The sequence below is a fragment of the Oncorhynchus mykiss genome, chromosome 7 (genome assembly GCF_013265735.2).
Source record: "Oncorhynchus mykiss isolate Arlee chromosome 7, USDA_OmykA_1.1, whole genome shotgun sequence".
NCBI lineage: Eukaryota > Metazoa > Chordata > Actinopteri > Salmoniformes > Salmonidae > Oncorhynchus > Oncorhynchus mykiss.
Genome location: NC_048571.1, coordinates 13,430,151 through 13,451,830, shown reverse-complemented (window position 1 = coordinate 13,451,830; position 21,680 = coordinate 13,430,151). Strand labels below are relative to the sequence as shown.

Genomic DNA, 21,680 nt, shown 5'->3' with positions numbered 1-21,680 from the left:
ACACGTATCAGAGGCCTGCGTTGAGTTGGGCCGTTTTAGTGCCCACCCTTTTATCGCTCTCTGATTGGCTTGCAGCTTTGACGTGGGTAGACGTCCTTTTATGATTAGGTGAAACCTAAATCAATCAAACGTTTCAGTGCAGATGGAACTCACCCTTTTTGACGAGATCATTCATTGTTGTCGTACAATAAATCACCTTCTTTATATCTAATTTGATACGTCGCTTTTAGGAGACAATGTATCCGTTAATGTTCACATTTACAGCCTTCTTACTATGCATTCCAGCTACATTTGGAAAAACTGTGTCGGGAGTTTTCAAGAGCGATGCAGCCAGAGAGCAGAATGGACAGTACATCACAAAATTCATGTACAACGGTATGTGTAGCAGTCTGAAGCTAGCGACAAATTCTGGAGGGAGGCTTGTGTGGATGGGTACACATGCACCAAGATGACGTGATGCGTTTTATTATTTGATGTTTTATATAGGCTATAATTGCAATGCTAATGTACATACGGAAACAACAGAACATGTGTTCTTAGTCTGGAAAGTGCTAATCTCGTGCATGGTGTTATTGGGTTCAAAGATCAAATCACATAGGCCTATGCAGTGTCTTAATAATAGGTTGGTTCAGTCTTACATTAGACCCATGAGCATCGGCAATGTCATTCTGTGCTCAGGTACAACATGTTGCCAAATGTGATTGCCAGGCAGTTCATTCGAATCAATAGAGCGCCTTCCTTCATCACAGACGGTCTGCATATTCTGTAGGTTCGATTGAAACCAAATCCTCTGAAAGGTGGATTTAGTGTCCTGTCAGATCTCTTCCCTCTTTCTCTCTCTCCTCCCCTCTACTTCCACTACCTCTTCTTCTCTCACACCCTCTCTTGTCTCTCCCTCCCTCTGTCTGTCTCTTCCCCAGTGGGTAGGGGTTTGGTGGTGTGCAGGCTGGAGAATGCTACCCTGGCCATGGAGAAGGAGTCCAGACTGCTGCTCTTCCCGGAGACGGAGGACGGCTTCGACATCGACAACCTCAGCTGCCACGACCGCCTCTCCAAGGCACAGCTCTCCAGTGAGTGTGTCTCTGTGACTGTCACATGTATTGTTGTTTGCATTCATGTCCCGCTGGCTCGTAGTAAACATGCATTCATAAACAAGAGGCATTTGGGAAAGTGGCATAAATACCATAATTTACAGGACATATTCTGAATGTACTTGCAGTATGTTGCATCTGCATATGTAACCAACTGGTTATCAAACCTTTGGTCGTTTGCATGACTTATGGCCACATTAGCCCTCTGAGCGAAAGCCTAGGCCTTGTCTCCCTCCTAACGTTGTTTCCCTCTCTCTGCTCAGTCCGTCTGAGTGAGGAGGAGCACAACCAGAGCATCCCCCACCTTCACTCCCCCACGGCCTGGATGGCACTGTATGCAGACCGCTACACCTGTGGGGAGGGGGGCATCATCCCTGCCCACGGGGACCTGACCTTCACCATCCTGCTGTTCAACCCTGACTCGGCAGGCAACCCCCTGGAACACTTCAGCGCTGAGGAGGGAGGTCAGTACATGCACATACTTTAATATATGCATTTGGTGCACTGTAAATCTCTTTGGATGAAAGTGTCTGCTAGTCATAACACACAATTTTATACTTCTAAATTTAAGATATGACTAGGGCTCCAGACAGGACTGTACTGAATGCTTGACTGAATGCTTCTTACCCCTGCCCCCCTCTCCCTCCTTCCTACTCCTGTCCCCTTGACCCCCCCCCCCCCCCCCTCCTTCCCCCCTGCCCCCCTAACCTACCCTCCTTCCTGCCCCCCTAACCTACCCTCCTCTCTGCCCCCCCAACCCACCCTCCTCCCTGCCCCACGACCCACCCTCCTTCCTACCCCCCGACCCACCCTCCTTCCTACCCCTGACACACCCTCCTTCCTACCCCTGACCCACCCTCCTACCTACCCCTGCCCCCCTGAACCACCCTCCTTCCTACCCCTGACACACCCTCCTACCTACCCGACCCACCCTCCTACCTACACCTGCCCCCCTGAACCACCCTCCTTCCTACCCCACCCTCCTACCTTCTCCGTTCCCCCCTGACCCACCCTCCTTCCTCCCACTGCCCCCCTAACCCACCCTCCTACCTACCCCTGGCCCCCTGCCCTCCTCCTCCCTATACCCCGACCCTCCTCCCTACCCACTTGACCCACCCTCCTACCAGGCCTGCATAGTTTCTACTGTCTGCTGATCCTGGCCTACTTTGTGGCATCCTGTATCTACATTCAGCCTCTGTGGATGGCCCTGAGAAAGGGTGGGCCCATGCAAACGGTGCTGAAGGTGCTCTCCACAGCCTTGGCCCTACAGGGGATCTCTGCCCTCTTCAACTACATCCACCTGGCCAGGTGAGTGAGACTCAGTCCCAGTCATTATTACAGTCACCTTTCAGCAGCCCTGTTCAGGTTTACATCAGTTACTGTATTACAGGATTATCCTGTATTTCAGGATATTTGGATAAGTGAATATCAGTCTTGTTGTGTAAAAACACACCTGTCGCTCTCGTTCCACAGGTATGCCAGGGATGGAGTGGGGATTCCTATCATGGGCAGCTTGGCTGAGTGTGAGTGTTATATTCTCACTCTGTCGCTCTTGCTTCTTTCTTCGTATTGTCTTTTGTTCTTCCTTTGTGACTGTGCTGACTGTTGCCTGTTGTTGTTCTCCCATGCTGCAGTCTGTGACATGGTATCCCAGGTGTCCATGCTGTACATGCTGCTGAGTCTGTGTGTGGGCTGGACCCTGAGCAAGAACAGGAAGCCCCAGAGCAGACCTCTCCAGTGGGACTCTTCCCCCGCTTCCAAAGCCCTCGCTATGGGAGGGGTCGTCACACAGGTCAGAGCCTCATCAGCCTATCCATGACCTTTAATCCCTTACCCCAAAATACTAAGCCCTGACCCTCACACTAACTTCCATCTCAATGGATACAGTAGTGCCTACTACTCGCACTAACCTCTACTTTGCTCACACCATCCCCTATCCTGACCAATACTGTAACACCCTATCCTGACCAATACTGTAACACCCTATCCTGACCAATACTGTAACACCCTATCCTGACCAATACTGTAACCCCCTATCCTGACCAATACTGTAACCCCCTATCCTGACCAATACTGTAACCCCCTATTAACTCTCAATTTCCCCTTTGGGATCAGTCAATAAAAACGCATTCAATACCAATGACCTAAATACCTTTCAACTGACTCCCTGTATGTCACTGCCGGACCACTAGGGGGTGCTACTGCTGTGGGAGCAGTATGAGGAGACGGAGCACCACAGCTACCACGCCCAGCGCAGCATAGCGGGTCTGTTACTCATATCTCTACGTATCATCCTGGCCTTGCTGCTGGCCTCCGTGCTCTACACCATCATCAGCACAGAGAGGAGCGCCCTCAAGAGAGACTTCTACCTCAGCTTCGCCAAGGTAGGTGTAGAAATTAGAGGTTGGCAGATTAATCAGAATGGCCGATTAATTAGGGCCGATTTCAAGTTTTCATAACAATCGGAAATCGGTATTTTGGGGCGCCGATTTAAAAAAAAAAATATATATATATATTTTTAAAACACCTTTATTTAATCTTTATTTAACTAGGCAAGTCGGTTAAGAACACATTCTTATTTTCAATGACGGCCTAGGAACAGTGGGTTAACTGCCTTGTTCAGGGGCAGAAGGACAGATTTTCACCTTGTCAGCTCGGGGGAGCCAATGTTACAGTTAACTAGTCCAACGCAATAACAACCTGCCTCTCTCTCGTTGCACTCCACAAGGAGTGTTAAGCAAAAGCAGTAAGCCAAGGTAAGTTGCTAGCTAGCATTAAACTTATCTTATAAAAAACAATCAATCATAATCACTAGTTAACTACACATGGTTGATGATATTACTAGATATTATCTAGCGTGTCCTGCGTTGCATATAATCTGACTGAGCATACAAGCATACAAGTATATGCGTTATATTGTGCGTCAAGCATTGCGCTGTTTATGACTTCAAGCCTATCAACTCCCGAGATGAGGCTTGTGTAACTGAAGTGAAATGGCTAGCTAGTTAGCGCGCGCTAATTGTCGTTGTGTTGCTGGTTCGAGTCCAGGGAGGAGAGGGATGGAAGCTATGCTGTTACAATGGCAGTACTAAAGTGCCTATAAGAACATCCAATAGTCAAATGTTAATGAAATACAAATGGTATAGAGAGGAAATAGTCCTATAATTCCTATAATAACTACAACCTAAAACTTCTTACCTGGGAATATTGAAGACTCATGTTAAAAGGAACCACCAGCTTTCATATGTTCTCATGTTCTGAGCAAGGAACTGAAACGGCTTCTATAGTCCTCCAATAATCGGTATCGGCGTTGAAAAATCATAATCGGTCGACCTCTAGTAGAAATACAACACAGAATAGCTGGTAACCCTTTCCATGTGTTTATAGTGCCATCTACATTGCATTATAATATTGGTTATTCCAGTCTCACTAGTTTGTTTCTCAGGGTTGTTTTATCTGGTTCCTGTGCCACCCTGTGCTGGTCTTACTCTCTGTGGTTTTCAACGAGCATCAGAGAGAAAAGGTGAGAGGATGACACTCTATAGAGATATATATATATATATATATATATTGTACTGACTCTTTCGGAAGGTTTTTGGTGTTGATGTTTGTGTGTGTCTGTGTTTCTAGGTTGTGACAATCGGTGTGATTCTATGCCAGGCTATCTCGGTGGTGATCCTCTACCAGCTTTTCCTGTCTCGTAGCTTATACTGGGAAGTATCTTCTCTCTCCTCTGTCTCACTACCCCTCACCATGTCCAGAGGGGGCCGGGGACGCTACTGACCCCGCGTGCAGGGGGAACACTTTCACTGTGACACACGCCGAGGGCGAAGGGATACACTGTGACACCTGCAGTTAAAGGGACAATACTTCCACTCCTCTCTGCTCACTCACGGCGAAGGTTCCCCCACAGACGGGTGAGGAAAGAGGAGGGTGGGATGAAGAGAAGTAGGAAGTTCACCCACAAATATAGAAGAGAAGGGGAATGATGGCCTGCTCATGTAGCTGGATAGCACACCTATTTAATAGCCTCCCAAACAGGATGAGAGTGAGACCTGGGTTTAAGCGCACATAAAGTATGTATGTAAATGAGACTCATTTGTTAGTATACCACAGATGTGGACACAGGTAACTGCCAAAATAATGGAAACCCTTGAGTAAAAGAGGGATCCAAAGTATATTAAAAGCAGGTGCTTCCACACAGGTGTGGCTCCTGGGTTAAGCAAATCACATCCCATCATGCTTAGGGTCACGTATAAAAATGCTGTCTGCCATGGCTGTGGCCCTACAGGATTACAATGCCCCCATTCACAGGGCACGGGTGGTCACTGAATGGTTTGATGAGTATGAAAACTATGTAAACCATATGGCCGTCTCAGTCACCAGATCTCAACCGGGGACAGTGTTTTCCACCACCACCAACAAAACATCAAATGATGGAATTTCTCGTGGAAGAATGATGTCGCATCCCTCCAATAGAGTTCCAGAATTTATGCCAAGGTGCATTGAAGCTGTTCTGCCTCGTGGCACAACTCCTTATTAAGACTCTTTATGTTGGTGTTTTCTTTATTTTGGCAGTTACCTGTATGTTAGTCTTATTTGTAGTATGTATGTGTGAACTTGTGGTTCACCGTTTTATTTTGAATGTCAAACTTGGGCTGGATTTGATGTCTCTTTTTCATTTTCTGACGGAGTATAAGACTCCCAAAATGTTTAATAGGTTTATAATAGATTACAACGAAAGGTTACCGATTGTCAAATTCATTGCCGATAAAGATATCCAGGCGCGGACTGAAATACCGTTGATCCATAGAGATATGGATCCATGTTCAGTGTGGTAAATCTCAAACCAATAATTTAGTCTGATCTTAACTTCACACTGTTTTACTGCCGTTTCATTCTATTGTCGTCAATTGATCGTTCTTTCTGCGAGCTTCAGGTTTAGGGTGTGCTGAGGCTATTACAGAAATCACATGGAACTCATGGAATCTTTGTGTCATCCCCAGCACTCCAACACTGCAGCTAGTTGCATGTGTGAGAATCGTATTATAATTTTTAGTTGTGTACTTATCGAATTATACTTGAATATGAACGCTTGGTATTGTTTTGTCTGACATTGGAGCTAGACATGTGCAATGTTTAAATGTAGCTTTATTTTCTTTCTCAATCGTCGTAAGTGCCTGAGAAGACAATCACTTTGCTAGTAGAGAAGGTACCTGTGTTTGTCTATGAAAAGATGGGTTTCACATTGACATACATGACCAGTCTGATAGTTAAGTTATGCGGAGATATTGAGGGGAAAATGGTCAACAGAGCAGTGACTGTGTAATGTTCCTATTAAGCATGTTTATAACACTGTTTAAATTCATTACTGTATACTTTTGTAAAATAAGTCTTTATCAATGTTAATGCAATACAAGAAAATGTCTGCAGGGGGCAGCAGTTCTCTTGATCTGTTACAGTAGCTTATGTTGACCAGCGTTTCTCAACCCTGGTCCTCCAGTATCCCCAACGGTGAACATTTGTATTGTAACCCTGGACAAGCACACCTGATTCAACTTGTCAACTAATCATCAAGCCCTCAATGAGTTGAATGAGGTGTGTTTGTCAAGGGCAACAACGAAACAGTCTATTTTTTTTAGCAAAGACACTGCTGTAGACTACTCTCAACCAATGCACACTCAAACCATAGAAGTGACCAGTGTCTTTGCTCAAACTGCCTGCATTCACATTCAACAACTAAACGCATGATAATTCTGGATAATTCAAACATTGAAGGACAAACCACGAAATGTCCACCTCCACGCTCCACCTTGAGTACACAAACAGTTTTACGGCTCTCCACTTCCTCAAACGGATCTGAGAGGCTAATATCAAACACTAACATCAGAGCTAAGCCAAGTCAGTCTCACTTTATTTGGGTAGTTGCTTGCAGATAGATAATCATCTTTGGTTGGTCATTGTTTTCGGTCCGGCTGCTATGGATTCCAGTATGTGACACTAAATAGGCCAATATAAATAGTAGCCTACACAACACAGTCAAAGTTGTGGAAACATGTTGTGGAATGTGGTTAAACTAACCCCAGACTTCTAAACAATGAAAAGGGGAAGAGTCGTGTTACTGATGTTTCTCCACTACCTGCCTGTTGGCCTGTTTTCTGGTTTGGTGGTTTCAGAGTCACTGTTAGTTAGCTGGTTATAATCCTTGTTTTCTGTATGCTCTTCTTTCACTCATTTTACCTCCATGTTGCAAAAGATCAAGAACATAACATGAACTATGATGGCTGTGTTTACACAGGCAGCCCAATTCTGTTATGTTTTCACTAATCTGTCTTTTGACCAATCTGGAAAAGATCTGATGTGATTGGTCAAAAGACCAGTTAGTGTGTGGGGGGGATCAGAATTGGGCTGCCTGTGTAAACACAGCCTATATGGCACTGAACCTTATATGAATTAAAACTATTTGAGAATGGTGGGCTATTAGTGACAATGAGGACTAGGCCAGGAGCAAAGTAGTGCTCACTCCCACACCGGTCCCATACTGCTGTTTAACCAGGTGCTCCTGTGCTGGTTTACACACATCAGTGGCTCCCTACAGACCAGACCATGGCGTCCATCTTGGGTCTTTTCAGGACACTGGTTACCCACTGGGCTATTTCTGACCTCAGGCCCACCAGGACACTGTGGGCTGAGGGGGATGAATACACATAGGACTTATTTTCCTGCAATACCACCACTAACTAACTCCCTTTCTTGTATTATGCAAATAGTCTGACAACAGGAACGTGCTTGGGCTAATACTGTAACATTCATTTGCACCTTTTTTGACTCTACCACAGAAAGTAGTACCAATTCAGGCAGTACTATTCCATTACAGAGGGGACTTCTTTTAATAGTGTTCCTTTAGATAAGGGGGTTTCTATGTATTCTATATCTAGGTCAGGTAGAGAGTAGAGTAGCTGGCAGCCTGAAACCACAGGCAAAGATGGACAGTTTCTGTTAATGTATTTGAAATACTTATTTGAATTCTGAGTATTTTGCCATTTGACTTGGGCTGAACTACAAGCCAATGTATTTTGTATTTTCAAAATGCTGTAATTTGGATTGTCAAAATAAAAACTACTTCTCTATACCATTTTTGATAGCGTTTCACATTTTGTGGTCCCTCCTTCACCCTGCATTGGTATCAGAAGTCTGATAGCACTATGGTGTGATACAATTGTCTGCTAAATGAATGATTGTCATCAGCAAGGACTTGGGAGTTTTATTTTGGATTAAAAGAAAGGGAATAGAGCTAAGCACAGGCATAGTCCTAAAGGAAAACCCGGTTGTCTGCTTTCCAACAGACAGAGACAAATCCACCTTTCAGCAGGACAATAGCCTAAAATGAAAGGCCAAATATACACTGGAGTTACCTACCAATACAATATTGAATGTTTGAGTGCCCTAGTTACAGATTTGACTTTAAAATGGCTGTTTAGCAATGGTCAACAACCAACTTGACAGAGCTTGAATCATTTTTAAAAGAATGGGCAAATATTATACAATCCAGGTTTGCAAAGCTCTTCGAGACTTACCCAGAAAGCTGTAATTGCTTCCAAAGGTAATTCTAACGTGTATTGACTCAGGGGGTTGAATACTTATCTAATGAAAATATATGAGGGTTTTATTTTCCATTTAACTTGTTGTGAATTTTTTTTCTCTCACTTTGACATGAGTATGTAGTGTAAATCGTTGACAAAAAAAATGACAATTACATCGATTTTAATCCCACTTTGTAACAACATTTTGAAAAAGTCCAGCGGTGTGAATACTTTAAGGCACTGTACCATACGAAATGTAACATTTACATACTAGATTTACGTTTGCTATGTTACGTCTACCCCTGAGTCCATGTTGGAGGACCACCAAGGTTGGACATTTTTGTTCTAGCCCAGCTCAAGCACACCTGATTCACTGGGCTTAAACTTTTGGGGTGGCGTAGGAAACACAAGTTAAGAAACACTTCTTTAGATGTCACATGTAGACATATTACATATAAACTATATTGTGTATGTCACAGGTTGAGATCCCCTCCTACAGAGAGAAGTAGATGAAGAGGAACACCCCCACAGAGCAGACCAGCACCAGGCCCATGTTGAGGATGAATCTGGTTCTGGGGGTCTCCTGGAGCATCTCCTGCAAAAGCCTCTCTTCCTCCTCGGCTGATCTGGGCCGGGTCTTAGCCGGTTCCTCCTTAAACCCACAGAACCACTCTAGAACCCTCACACACCTCCCCTTCTCCCCTCCTACTCCTCCACAGCAGACCACCCAAGGCTTTTCTTGGTCTACTGCCATTCCGGTGCTTGAAAAGGTCGGGTGGCCGCCATTTTGGAGATTAGATGGAGCCTCCATATAGGATAAAGCCTCCACCCCATTGACACCATTATGGAGGTCTTTGGTCGTCTCCTTGTCCATGCAGCCGTTCCCATTGACATGGGTCTTAGTTTGGGGGTTCAGCTTGCTCATCTCCTCGTCTCTCTCTATGTTTAGGGTTGTGTTTCTTTGGTGTAGCCCCCAGAAGGTAGTGGTGCGGACCTGCTCTATGCTCGGTGGAGGGGTGCAGAGGCTAACCACCACAGCCACCAGGCCTGAGATCCAGAACAGCCCGGCTGCCACGTACATGAAATGGACGTCCTTGACAAAAGATGGCCGCTCGTCCGGCTCGTCGCAGTGGGGCTCTCTGTAGACGAACGCAAGCACCAGTCTCGTGGCGCCCAACGCGAACCCCACTATGCCACCCCAGAACGCACCAGCCTCGTTGCAGCGCCGCCATAGGACGCCCAGCAGGAATAGGGCAGCGATGGGCGGGGTCAGGTAGTCAGACACTTCCTGGATGTAGTAGAACATCTGGCCTCCCTGCATCTCGATGATGACAGGAACCCAGGCGATGCTGATAACCACCATGAACACCACGAACACACGTCCCACCACCATCAGCTCCCTCGACGACGCCCGCTCCCGTGCCATTTTGTAAATGTCCAAGGTGAAGATGGTGCTGGCGGAGTTGAAGATGGAGTCCAGGTCGCTCATGAGCGCTGCGATCATCACCGCCATCATCAGGCCACGCAGACCCACCGGCATGACGGTCATCACCAGGCGGGGGTAGGCAATGTTAGAGCACCCGGCCCTGGATCCACACACCTCCATGCAGTGTTCTGGGCTGATACACGCCAGCTCATCTGCAAACAGGATGCGGGAGATCATCCCGGGAATGACGATGATGAACATGGGCAGGATCTTGAGGAAGCCGGCCATCAGTGTGGAGCCTTTAGCGTGGGAGATGCTCCGTGCAGCTAGCACCCGCTGGACGATGACCTGGTCGGCACACCAGTACCAGATGGAGGCCGGGGTCTGGCCAAGGAGGAAGCCCGGCCAGGGGAGGTCCTTGTCCAGCGGGCCCCTTAGGATGCGCAGGGAGTCGGGCTTGGGCTCCACGTGGCAGGAGGGGATGTAGGTGAAGTTGGAGGATGCTAATATTGCTGTGATGTTCGGTCTGGCTTCCATGTACTTGGTCCGCACCCCTTCCAGGCCACCCACTTTTACCAGGCTAATGGCGGTTAGGCATAGCGCGCCACCAATCATCAGGAATGCCTGGAGGGTGTCGGTGTAGATGACTGCAACCAGGCCCCCTGTGACGGTCAGCAGTGCGGTCACGGTGATGAGGAGGATGATGGACAGATAGAGGTTCCAGCCCAGTGACTCCTGGATGAAGAGCGCTCCGGAGTACAGGTCCACAGAGAGCTTGGTGAAGATGTAGAGCAGCAGAGAGAGAGCAGCGAAGTAGACCTTGAGCCGTCGGCCGCCGAAGCGCTTGGCCAGGTACTCAGGCATTGTGTAGACCCCAGAGTGGATGTAAACAGGGATGAAAACCCAGCCCAGGAGCTGGAGGAGCAGGAGGGCATTGAACTCCCATGCGGCGACTCCAAACCCGCTAGCCGCCCCGGACCCTGCAAGGCCAATGAAATGCTCGCTGCCAATGTTGCTGACGAACAGAGAGGCACCAATCATAGCCCAGTTCATTGATCGGCCGGCCAGGAAGTAACCGCTCACAGTGCTCCGATTAGCTTTCATCATGGCGAAGAAGCCAATGGCAAGGACCAGGATGAAGTACAGCACCACAACAACGATGTCCGCCGCCTCCATGGTGGTAGGAGCCATCTTGGATAATACTTCTAGTTATTGAGGAGTTAGGTGATATGGTTGCTAGTGATATGGTGATATGGTTGCTTTAGTGATCAGTACCCTTTCAATTTAAGTTCCAGTCTTTCAGTTGATTATGAGAGATTCTAAGACACAATGCTTGGATGCTGCAGGCGAGTCTGGTCCAGTTCAGGTCTTGGTGAGGTATTCCCACAGCAAGGCACCCTAAGGGTTGATGGGGAACACTGTAGGTTTGAGGTAGCAGCTCATCTGTATCGATGCTCCTACAATAGAGCATAAAAACACACAACAGATCAGGGTTGGAAAAACCAAAGAAATAGCAGGTAAAGATAAACAAAATGGTTGTGAGTTGTGGCAAAAGTATTTTAATTAAGTCGTGGCTGGGTCCTGGCAAGGAACATTGGTTTTGCTGACTTGGTTGGCCACTAAAAAACCTCAAAAGTATTTTAATTAAGTCGTGGCTGGGTCCTGGCCAGGAACATTGGTTTCACTGACTTGGTTGGCCACTAAACCTCAAAAGCTATAAAAGGGTAACGGTGAAAAAGGCATTTGTGAACCACTGATCTATAACACATAGCTAACAGTATAGTTGTACGAGTCTTGTATGAGTTTTGCACAGTTCAATGGGTGCATGCATACTTACCCCTACCAGTCCCACCCTCACGCTTTATAGCTGTGTAAACATGAATCCAATTTTAACATGCAGTAGCTGGATCTTCGTGTGTCAGATGGGTGTACATATTTGTGGTCGTCAGGTTTGACTCAGATTTATGTCAAATAGTTCCATAGGGTGTCGTTTGTTCATCTGGGTTACTTTGAAGAGATGCATGTCACAAAGGGATGGATGTGTCTGAGTTATTGTACGCCCAAATGTGTGCTCCTTCCACAACCAATAGCTCTGGTGTGTTTGTGGGACAGGCAAAGCCTCGCAGGGTTATGGACATAGGGATGTGTCTGTTACTGACATTCATTCTAAATGTGTCCAGGCAAAGCCTCGCAGGGTTATGGACATAGGGATGTGTCTGTTACTGACATTCATTCTAAATGTGGGACAGGCAAAGCCTCGCAGGGCTATGGACATAGGGATGTGTCTGTTACTGACATTCATTCTAAATGTGTCCAGGCAAAGCCTCGCAGGGCTATGGACATAGGGATGTGTCTGTTACTGACATTCATTCTAAATGTGGGACAGGCAAAGCCTCGCAGGGCTATGGACATAGGGATGTGTCTGTTACTGACATTCATTCTAAATGTGTCCAGGCAAAGCCTCGCAGGGCTATGGACATAGGGATGTGTCTGTTACTGACATTCATTCTAAATGCGTCCAGGCAAAGCCTCGCAGGGCTATGGACATAGGGATGTGTCTGTTACTGACATTCATTCTAAATGCGTCCAGGCAAAGCCTCGCAGGGCTATGGACATAGGGATGTGTCTGTTACTGACATTCATTCTAAATGTGTCCAGGCAAAGCCTCGCAGGGCTACCACACCACATTAAATTGGAGGATAACCCCAAGCGAAATACTTGACAGACAGTAAAGATGAATAAGTTAAGGACATTTTTGAACGATCACTAATTCTGATCCAAACTTTCCAAAAGTGTCATTAAGGGTCATCTTTCTCTCTGGCTTTATCTGGTGATTCCAGAATTATAGATAGACAGAATATATGATTGATTAGCAGTGTTGAGGAGTAGTGAACTACACGTAGTTCTACCAGTAATTTAACTACATTTACTATATAGTAATTTAAATGACTACATAGTAAATGTAGTTTACCACTACCCTCTTGCAAAATGTAGTTGTTGAACTTAATTCAAATGTCGGTATTGTTTTCAATAGATAATTACTTTTGTACCATGTAACGGTGTAGCTAACTACTGAAACTACACTACTTTTTAATGAGTGAAGTAGGCAAGAATTTCCTTTTTCTGAATCAGACCTGCCTAATTCTCATTTGAAACATAGTTTATGTGTTTAATAGTGATGGATTCTGGGTTCTGACTCAAACTTGGAATAGTGTTAATTATCAGGTATCCCATTGGAATATTGAGTGCTTTAGTCTAGGGTATAGACCAGAAGTTAATGGTTATCTGTAGGAGGAATGTATATGGTGGAGGCAATTAAGCTTCGAATGTATTGAGTAAAGGAAGGGCAATCACATGTGGCAGGCACTGATAAGGATGGAGAGATGTGGTTTAGTGAGGAATGGGGCCGAGGTCAGGTCAGATTACGGGAGAAGGAACAGTTTATGGCCCATATCACTTACATATTTATTGCTAGGCAGGAAATTAATGTTTAGAGAGAAGGAGGACGTCACCCAAATTGGGGTTTATATACTACCACTGGTGGAACAATGTCTTTGTCTTATGCAGCTGTATGACCCAGTGGGTGAATAAACTTGGTTTGAGCTAAATTAAGCATCCGTGAGTTTTACTAGGTTCATTTAGAACCTAACAATAGGCTAAATTACACATTCTGCTAACGTCGGACTCCAGAATGATCTGTTCTTGCAATTTGTAGTCTACGACGTTTCAGATATACATATGAGAATTGTTCAAAGTAGTTTGGATGTAGTGAACTACTTTTTCAAAGCAACTTTAGTTAAGAAAACTATATTTTTCTTAAGGGTCTCTTTAGTATAGCTTAACTTCTTTGAGAATGAAGTAATTGTTAGCTTGGTAAACTATATTGTCAGAGAAGCTTCCCCAACACTTTTGATTAGAAGCACCCCAAGTACCCTAGACCCTGGAACTCATTGGCTGCCTCAGGACACCATGTGGGAGAGATGCTAGCAGGTATCGGAGGCCTTTATTTTCAAGAGGACTTTGATGTATAGTTAGAGTTTCTGGGAGTTTATCTTTTTGAGTGCAAATGTATGTGAAATATTAGCTTTTTCTAACCAGTGTGTGAAACCTATTATTGCACGTGTGCTTTTGCAGAGTTTTTCACTATCAAGTGTGAGGAAGCACTCATTAAATGGGTGAGAATGACACAGGTGTGACTTATTGGCATGTTTAACCTAAGTAGCATTTCTATTGGTTAATTGCCTGGTCCCGTGATATACATTTTATACACTGTACAAAAATATAAACGTAACATGTAAAGTGTTGGTCCCATGTTTCATGAGCTGAAATAAAAGAACCCAGAAATGTTCCATACGCACAAAAGCTTGTTTCTCTCAAATGTGCACAATTTTTTTTATATCCATGTTAGAGAGCATTTCTCCTTTGCCAAAATAATCCATCCATCTGACAGGTGTGGCATATCAAGAATCTGATTAAACAGCATGATCATTACACAGGTGCACCATGTGCCGGGGGACAATAAAAGACCACTATAAAATGTGCAGTTTTGTCACACAACACAATGCCTCTCATGTCTCAACTTGAGGGAGCATTCAATTGGCATGCTGTAGGAATGTCCACCAGAGCTGTTGCCAGATAATTGAATGTATATTTTTCTACCATAAGCCGCCTCCAACATTGTATTAGAGAATTTGGTAGTATTTCCAACCGACAACCGCAGACCACGTGTAACCACGCCAGCCAGGACCTCCACATCCGGCTTCTTCACCTGCGGGATTGTCTGAGACCAGCCACCCAGACAGCTGATGAAACTGTAGGTTCTGCAAACACTGTCAGAAATCGTCTCAGGGAAGCTCATCTACGTGCTCGTCATCCTCACCAGGGTCTTGACCTGACCGCAGTTCAGCGTTGTACTGGACTTCAGTGTGCAAATGCTCACGGTTGATCGCTGCTGGAAAAGTGTGCTCTTCATGGATGAATCCCAGTTTCAACTGTACTGGGCAGATAGCGTGTATGGAGTCGTGATGGGCGAGTGGTTTGCTGATGTCAACGTTGTGAACAGAGTGGGGTTATGGTATGGGCAGGCATAAGCTACGGACAACGAACACAATTGCATGTTATCGATGGCAATTTGAATCCACAGACATACCGCGACGAGATCCTGAGGGCCATTGTCGTGCCATTCAAACAATGCCATTTTTCAGCATTATAATGCGCAGCTATGTCGCAAGGATCTGTATACAATTCCTGGAAGCTGAAAATGTCCCTGTTCTTCCATGACCTGCATACTCACCAGACATGTCACCCATTGAGCATGTTTGGGATGCGTGTTCCAGTTCCCACCAATATCCTGCAACTTCGAACAGCCATTGAAGAGGAGAGGGACAACATTCCACTGGCCATAATCAACAGCCTGATCAACTCTATGCGAAGGAGATGTGTCACGGTGCATGAGGCAAATAGTGGTCATTCCAGATACTGACTGGTTTTCTGATGCACGTCCCTACTGTTTAAGGCATCTGTGACCAACAGATGTATATCTGTATTCACAGTCATGTGAAATCCATAGATTAGGGCCCAATTAATTTATTTCAATTGACTGATTTCCTTATACACTGCTCAAAAAAATAAAGGGAACACCTAAACACCACAATGTAACTCCAAGTCAATCACACTTCTGTGAAATAAAACTGTCCACTTAGGAAGCAACACTGATTGACAATAAATTTCACATGCTGTTGTGCAAATGGAATAGACAACAGGTGGAAATTATAGGCAATTAGCAAGACACCCCCAATAAAGGAGTGGTTCTGCAGGTGGTAACCACAGACCACTTCTCAGTTCCTATGCTTCCTGGCTGATGTTTTGGTCACTTTTGAATGCTGGCGGTGCTTTCACTCTAGTGGTAGCATGAGACGGAGTCTACAACCCACACAAGTGGCTCAGGTAGTGCAGCTCATCCAGGATGGCACATCAATGCGAGCTGTGGCAAGAAGGTTTGCTGTGTCTGTCAGCGTAGTGTCCAGAGCATGGAGGCGCTACCAGGAGACAGGCCAGTACATCAGGAGACGTGGAGGAGGCCGTAGGAGGGCAACAACCCAGCAGCAGGACCGCTACCTCCGCCTTTGTGCAAGGAGGAGCACTGCCAGAGCCCTGCAAAATGACCTCCAGCAGGCCACAAATGTGCATGTGTCTGCTCAAACGGTCAGAAACAGACTCCATGAGGGTGGGGTGAGGGCCCAACACTGTGCAGGACGTTTGGCATTTGCCAGAGAACACCAAGATTGGTAAATTTGCCACTGGCGTTGATGCTATGGACTGGCCCGCCCGTTCCCCAGACCTGAATCCAATTGAGCACATCTGGGACATCATGTCTCGGATGCTTTAGTCCAGGTCTGGGAGGAGATCCCTCAGGAGACCATCTGCTACCTCATCAGGAGCATGCCCAGGCATTGTAGGGAGGTCATACAGGCACGTGGAGGCCACACACACTAATGAGCCTCATTTTGACTTTTAAGGACATTACATCAAAGTTGGATCAGCCTGTAGTGTGGTTTTCCACTTTAATTTTGAGTGTGACTCCCAATCCAGACCTCCATGGGTTGATACATTTGATTTCCATTGATAATTTGTGTGTGATTTTGTTGTCAGCACATTCAACTATGTAAAGAAAAAAGTATTTAATAAGAATATTTCATTCATTCAGATCTAAGATGTGTTATTTTTGAGCAGTAACTCCGTACAATCATTGAAATTGGTGCATGCTGCGTTTATATATTTTCTCTCAGTGTATAATTAAACCCCCTTGTTTATGGACGCGTTCCTCTGCCCAGACGTAGTTGACGCCTGCCAGATAAGTATTTTACGTATCAGCTAACCACATATGTTACGGCAATCTGTCAGTTGGACAGTGGATGACGTGATTGGTTGATGCATGCAACGTCTGAGCAGGTGAACGACACCTTTGGCTGTGTTCGAGAAGATCAAAACCTTAATGTACAGTGCCTTGCAAAAGTATTCATCCCCCTTGCCGTTTTTCCTATTTTGTTGCATTACAACCTGTAATTTAAATTGATTTTTATTTGGATTTCATGTAATGGACATACACAAAATAGTCCAAATTGGTGAAGTGAAAAAAATAACATGTTTCAAAGAATTCTAAAAAAAATACAAAACGGAAAAGTGGTGCGTGTATTCACCCCCTTTGCTATGAAGCCCCAAAATAAGATCTGGTGCAACCAATTACCTTCAGAAGTCACATAGTGTGTTAAATAAAGTCCACCTGTGTGCAATCTAAGTGTCACATGATCTCAGTATATATATACATATATATACACACCTGAAAGGCCCCAGAGTGTGCATCACCACTAAAAGCAAGCGGTACCATGAAGACCAAGGTGCTCTCCAAACAGGTCAGGGACAGATTTGTGGAGAAGTACAGATCAGGGTTGGGTTATAAAAAAATATTCAAAACTTTGAACATCCCACGTAGCACCAGTAAATCCATTCTTATTTTTTTTTAAAGAATATGGCACCACAACAAACCTGCCAACAGCGGGACGCCCACAAATTCACAGACCAGGCAAGGAGGACATTAATCAGAGGCAACAAAGAGACCAAAGATAACCCTGAAGGAGCTACAAAGCACCACAGCGGAGATTGGAGTATATGTCCATAGGACCACTTTAAGCCGTACACTCCACAGAACTGGGCTTTATGGAAGAGTGTCCAGAAAAAAAGCCATTGCTTTCAGAAAAATAAGCAAACACGTTTGGTGTTTGCCAAAAGAACTGTGAGAAACTCCGCAAACATATGGAGGAAGGTACTCTGGTCAGATAACACTAAAATTTCACTTTTTGGCCATCAGGGAAAACACTTTGTCTTGTGCAAACTCAACACCCCGAGAACACCATCCCCACAGTGAAGCATGGTGGTGGCAGCATCATGCTGTAGGGATGTTTTTCATTGGCAGGGACTGGGAAACTGGTCAGAATTGAAGGAATGATGGATGGTGCTAAATACAAGGAAATTTGAGGGGAAACCTGTTTCAGTCTTCCAGAAATTTGAGACTGGGATGGAGGATCACCTTCCAGCAGGACAATGACCCTAAGCATACTGCTCAAGCAACACTCAAGTGGTGTAAGGGGAAACATTTAAATGTCTTGGAATGGCCTAGTCAAAGCCCAGACCTCAATCCAATTGAGAATCTGTGGTATGACTTAGATTGCTGAACACCAGCGGAACCCATCTAACTTGATGGAGATGGAGCAGTTTTGCCTCGAAGAATGGGCAAAATCCCAGTGGCTAGATGTGTCAAGTTTATAGAGACATACTCCAAGAAACTTGCATCTGTAATTGCTGCAAAAGGTGGCTCTACAAAGTATTGACTTTGGGGGGTGAATAGTTATGCACGCTAAAGTTCTCAGTTTTTTTTGTCTTATTTCTTGTTTGTTTCACCACAAAATAATTTGCATTTTCAAAGTGGTGTGCATGTTGTGTAAATCAAATGACACAAACCCTAAAAAATAATCAATTTTAATTCCAGGTTGTAAGGCAACAAAATAGGAAAAATGCCAAGGGGGGGGGGGGGGGGGGGGGTGAATACTTTCACAAGCCACTGTATCATGGATAAATTGGGACTGACTGATCTACAAATAATATGAAGTAGTTATTTATGAGTAATTATTTTTATTGATCAGTCAGTAGGCAGTCACCTGCAATGTTTAACAAGCCCTATGTGCAGCCGCCCACAGGAAGTGATCCAGTACAGAGGCATGTTGGATCACTGTTTGCTGAAAGCTTATTATGGCAGGCTGATACGATTGGAGAAAGCACATGGTAAGGGCGCGTTCCTCTGCCCAGGCGTTGCTGACGCATGCCAGATCTTATAATGCTTGAATAGATTTTTTTCAAGTATCAGTTAACCACATGGTTGTGTTCCCCTGCTCAGGCATTGCATCCACCAACCAATGGTTGCGTGCCACGTGATTGACTGACAGATTGCTGTAACATATGATGTGGTTAGCTGATACATAAAATACCTGTCCAGGCGTTGTAAGATCTGGTATGCGTCAGCAACGCCTGGACAGAGGAACACGCCCTTAGTTAATTACAGCACAAATTTGACCTGTCTTAGCGCTGAAGATGGACACCTGTTTGCTGGGCTGCGTCACTTCCTGTGCCCCTTTTTGTTTGGTTTGGATGATTCTGATTTTAAGTAGCATGGTTTTTAAAGAAAAGTTAATGAGAAAATGTTAATTTCCATATACAATTTAACTGAATAGAGTACCACAGTACGAGTCATAATACCCATAAAACCTAGCGGTCAAACAAGGAAATGGTTCCAATCGTTTTTCCAACGAAACACAGCCCTTATTTTAAGTGTTCCTAAAAATGTCCTATGGGTATTATGACACCTCCACTGTGGGGTTCTATAGTGAAACCAAATTGAGAATGTGCCGGAACTGAGAATTTGCTGAAACTGATTGAAAACCTTGCCTTACCATATTTACTTGCAGGATAACCATAAGTGACAGACAGTAAAGATTAATAAGTTAACGAAATGTTTGAACAATCATTTCTTATCCAAACTTTGCACACGTGTCAATAAGGCTCATCTTTCTCTCTTGCTTTATCTGGTGACTCCAACATTATGATACAGTATTCATAATGTTTCTCTAAAAACTGGAGAGTAACCTAATGCATGATTGAAGCGCACCAAGGTCCCTAGACACTGGAACACTCCATTAGAACGGTGGAAATTCCATGCGTAAAGTGAGGTGCACTAGCGCACAATCCAAAAGTGGTCACTAGACTAACAGGTTTAAGGTGAACTAACAGGTTTCAACTCATTTTTCAGGTGAATGTGTCACTTTCCACCTTGTGACATTTGGTGTAGCATCAGCTGAGTCTGAGCCACTGAGTGGGCAGTTGTGGAGCAGGGACCATTTTAGTTTCATGGTCTAGTGTTTCTTTGTGCCCTCATAGGTTTTGCAGTCTCTCCCATGGCTGGTTCTGGGCGCCGGTGAGGAAGCCAGTCTCTCCCCTTCTGGTCCGAGAGACACTAACTGGCCTAGGGCATGTTAAGGTGCCTTGTGGGTGAAGGCTAAATTGCTCTAAGGAACTGGTTGGAGGTGTGTGGCCTGGTGATCTGAGGGCAATGTGCCATCAATAGGGCAGGTCAACACCGCTATGGGAGCCCTGGCTGCCTCGGGACACCATGTGGTAGAGTTGCTAGCAGGTATTGGTGTCTATTTATTGGTGTCTACTTTGTTGTATAGAGTTTCAGGGAGTTTATCTTTGAGTGCAATTTGTGTGTGAAATATTTGCCTTTTCTAACCAGTGTGTAAAACGTATTATTGCACATATACTTTTGCAGAGTTTTACTATCAAGTGCAAGGAAAAGCTCATTTTAAGTGAGTGAGAATGTCACCTGTGACTTATTGGCATGTTTAACCTGAGTAGCATTTTCTATTGGTTAATTACCTGGTCATGAGCTAAATGATAGTATTTAAAACTATTTTTTTCCAGGCAGCTGCCCACAGGAAGTGACGCTGTCCCGAGGCACGGTGGATCATTGTTCGCTGAAAGCTTATTACGACAGGCTGATATGTTTGGTGAGAGTACAAATGGAGAATGTGCTGCGAGGTTTGCTACACTGACTAAATCTAGATGGACACCTGACTGATGAGCTTGCTGTGCCCCTTTTTGTTTGCGTTTGATTTTAAAGTAACGGTAACGACATCGAAATTAACAACTGAATTGTGAAACCAAATTGAGAATGCGCCAGTACTGAGAATGTCTAAACTGAGAATGTACTGAAATTGATAGAAACGCATGCCTTACAAAATAATTAAGTCACTTTTGTCTGCTTCTTACTTCACGCTGCCTGCAACTAAGACTTAGAACCTGTCACTTTCCACGTGACAAACGCACCACTGTTTAGGATTTTTCTACAGTCTGACTCCATACATATAATTATGACATTGCTTGTACTTACCATTTCCAGCAGCCCTTCTCTGACTAATCTCTCCAACACCGGACTCGCGGCATCAATCACGCTTCTTCCTAGGCAGGTAGATTAGGTGTAATTTTTTTCACCGGTTGCATTCCAAATTTGGTTTGACAGCATAGTGCCATTTCTATGAACACGCCCCCCCCATCTTTGCCTATGGCGTAGATGCACGCTCTAGCCTCAAGTTTTCGCATAATTGGCGACGGACTTATTAGTCGCTTTCCAACCAATTGACATTTCCCCATCAGATGTTCCCATCAAATTTACTAGTTTATGTGAAATAAAAAAACGAAATATATAGGTTTCCATTGCATTTTCAACTCTACTGGTGGTTTCGAACCTAAAAATGTTGCATTATGTAATGAATGTGCGCGCTAGCCAACAACTCATTCCGACATTTCTTGATTCATTTTACTTGTGTGTACTCGTTAGATAATTTACTGCAAGGTTAGGAGCTAACATAAGCATTTCGCTGCACCCGCTATAACATATTCTAAACCGTCTACTTGACTTAAAGTTGATTTGATGAAAAGTTCTGCAAGCACTTCCTTATACGTCTATATGAC

General features: G+C 44.8%; 2 protein-coding genes across 2 annotated transcripts; one reads left to right on the top strand and one right to left on the bottom strand.

Annotated features, from left to right (window-relative positions):
* Positions 1-112: 112 nt before the first annotated feature.
* Positions 113-8,226, top strand: gpr180 (G protein-coupled receptor 180). Its single transcript, XM_036982630.1, has 9 exons — positions 113-375; positions 921-1,070; positions 1,355-1,555; positions 2,219-2,399; positions 2,565-2,614; positions 2,726-2,883; positions 3,284-3,475; positions 4,537-4,614; positions 4,722-8,226. Exons 1-9 carry the CDS (start codon positions 237-239, stop codon positions 4,872-4,874), a joined length of 1,302 nt encoding a protein of 433 aa, XP_036838525.1. The 5' UTR covers positions 113-236; the 3' UTR covers positions 4,875-8,226.
* Positions 8,227-8,340: 114 nt separating this feature from the next.
* LOC110527335 (sodium/myo-inositol cotransporter) lies at positions 8,341-21,308 on the bottom strand. Its single transcript, XM_021608544.2, has 2 exons — positions 21,100-21,308; positions 8,341-11,557 (listed from the first exon to the last, which is right to left on the bottom strand). The coding sequence occupies exon 2, from the start codon at positions 11,289-11,291 to the stop codon at positions 9,168-9,170; it is 2,124 nt and encodes a 707-aa protein (XP_021464219.2). The 5' UTR covers positions 11,292-11,557; positions 21,100-21,308; the 3' UTR covers positions 8,341-9,167.
* Between the last annotated feature and the right edge of the window lie 372 nt (positions 21,309-21,680).

Bases quoted from the DNA above. Each gene is read 5' to 3' on its own strand.
- LOC110527335 (XM_021608544.2), bottom strand. From the start codon at position 11,291: ATGGCTCCTACCACCATGGAGGCGGCGGACATCGTTGTTGTGGTGCTG.
- gpr180 (XM_036982630.1), top strand. From the start codon at position 237: ATGTATCCGTTAATGTTCACATTTACAGCCTTCTTACTATGCATTCCA. The intron at 2,400-2,564 runs GTGAGTGAGACT...CTCGTTCCACAG, and splicing joins AACTACATCCACCTGGCCAG to GTATGCCAGGGATGGAGTGG. The intron at 3,476-4,536 runs GTAGGTGTAGAA...TTTGTTTCTCAG, and splicing joins TCTACCTCAGCTTCGCCAAG to GGTTGTTTTATCTGGTTCCT.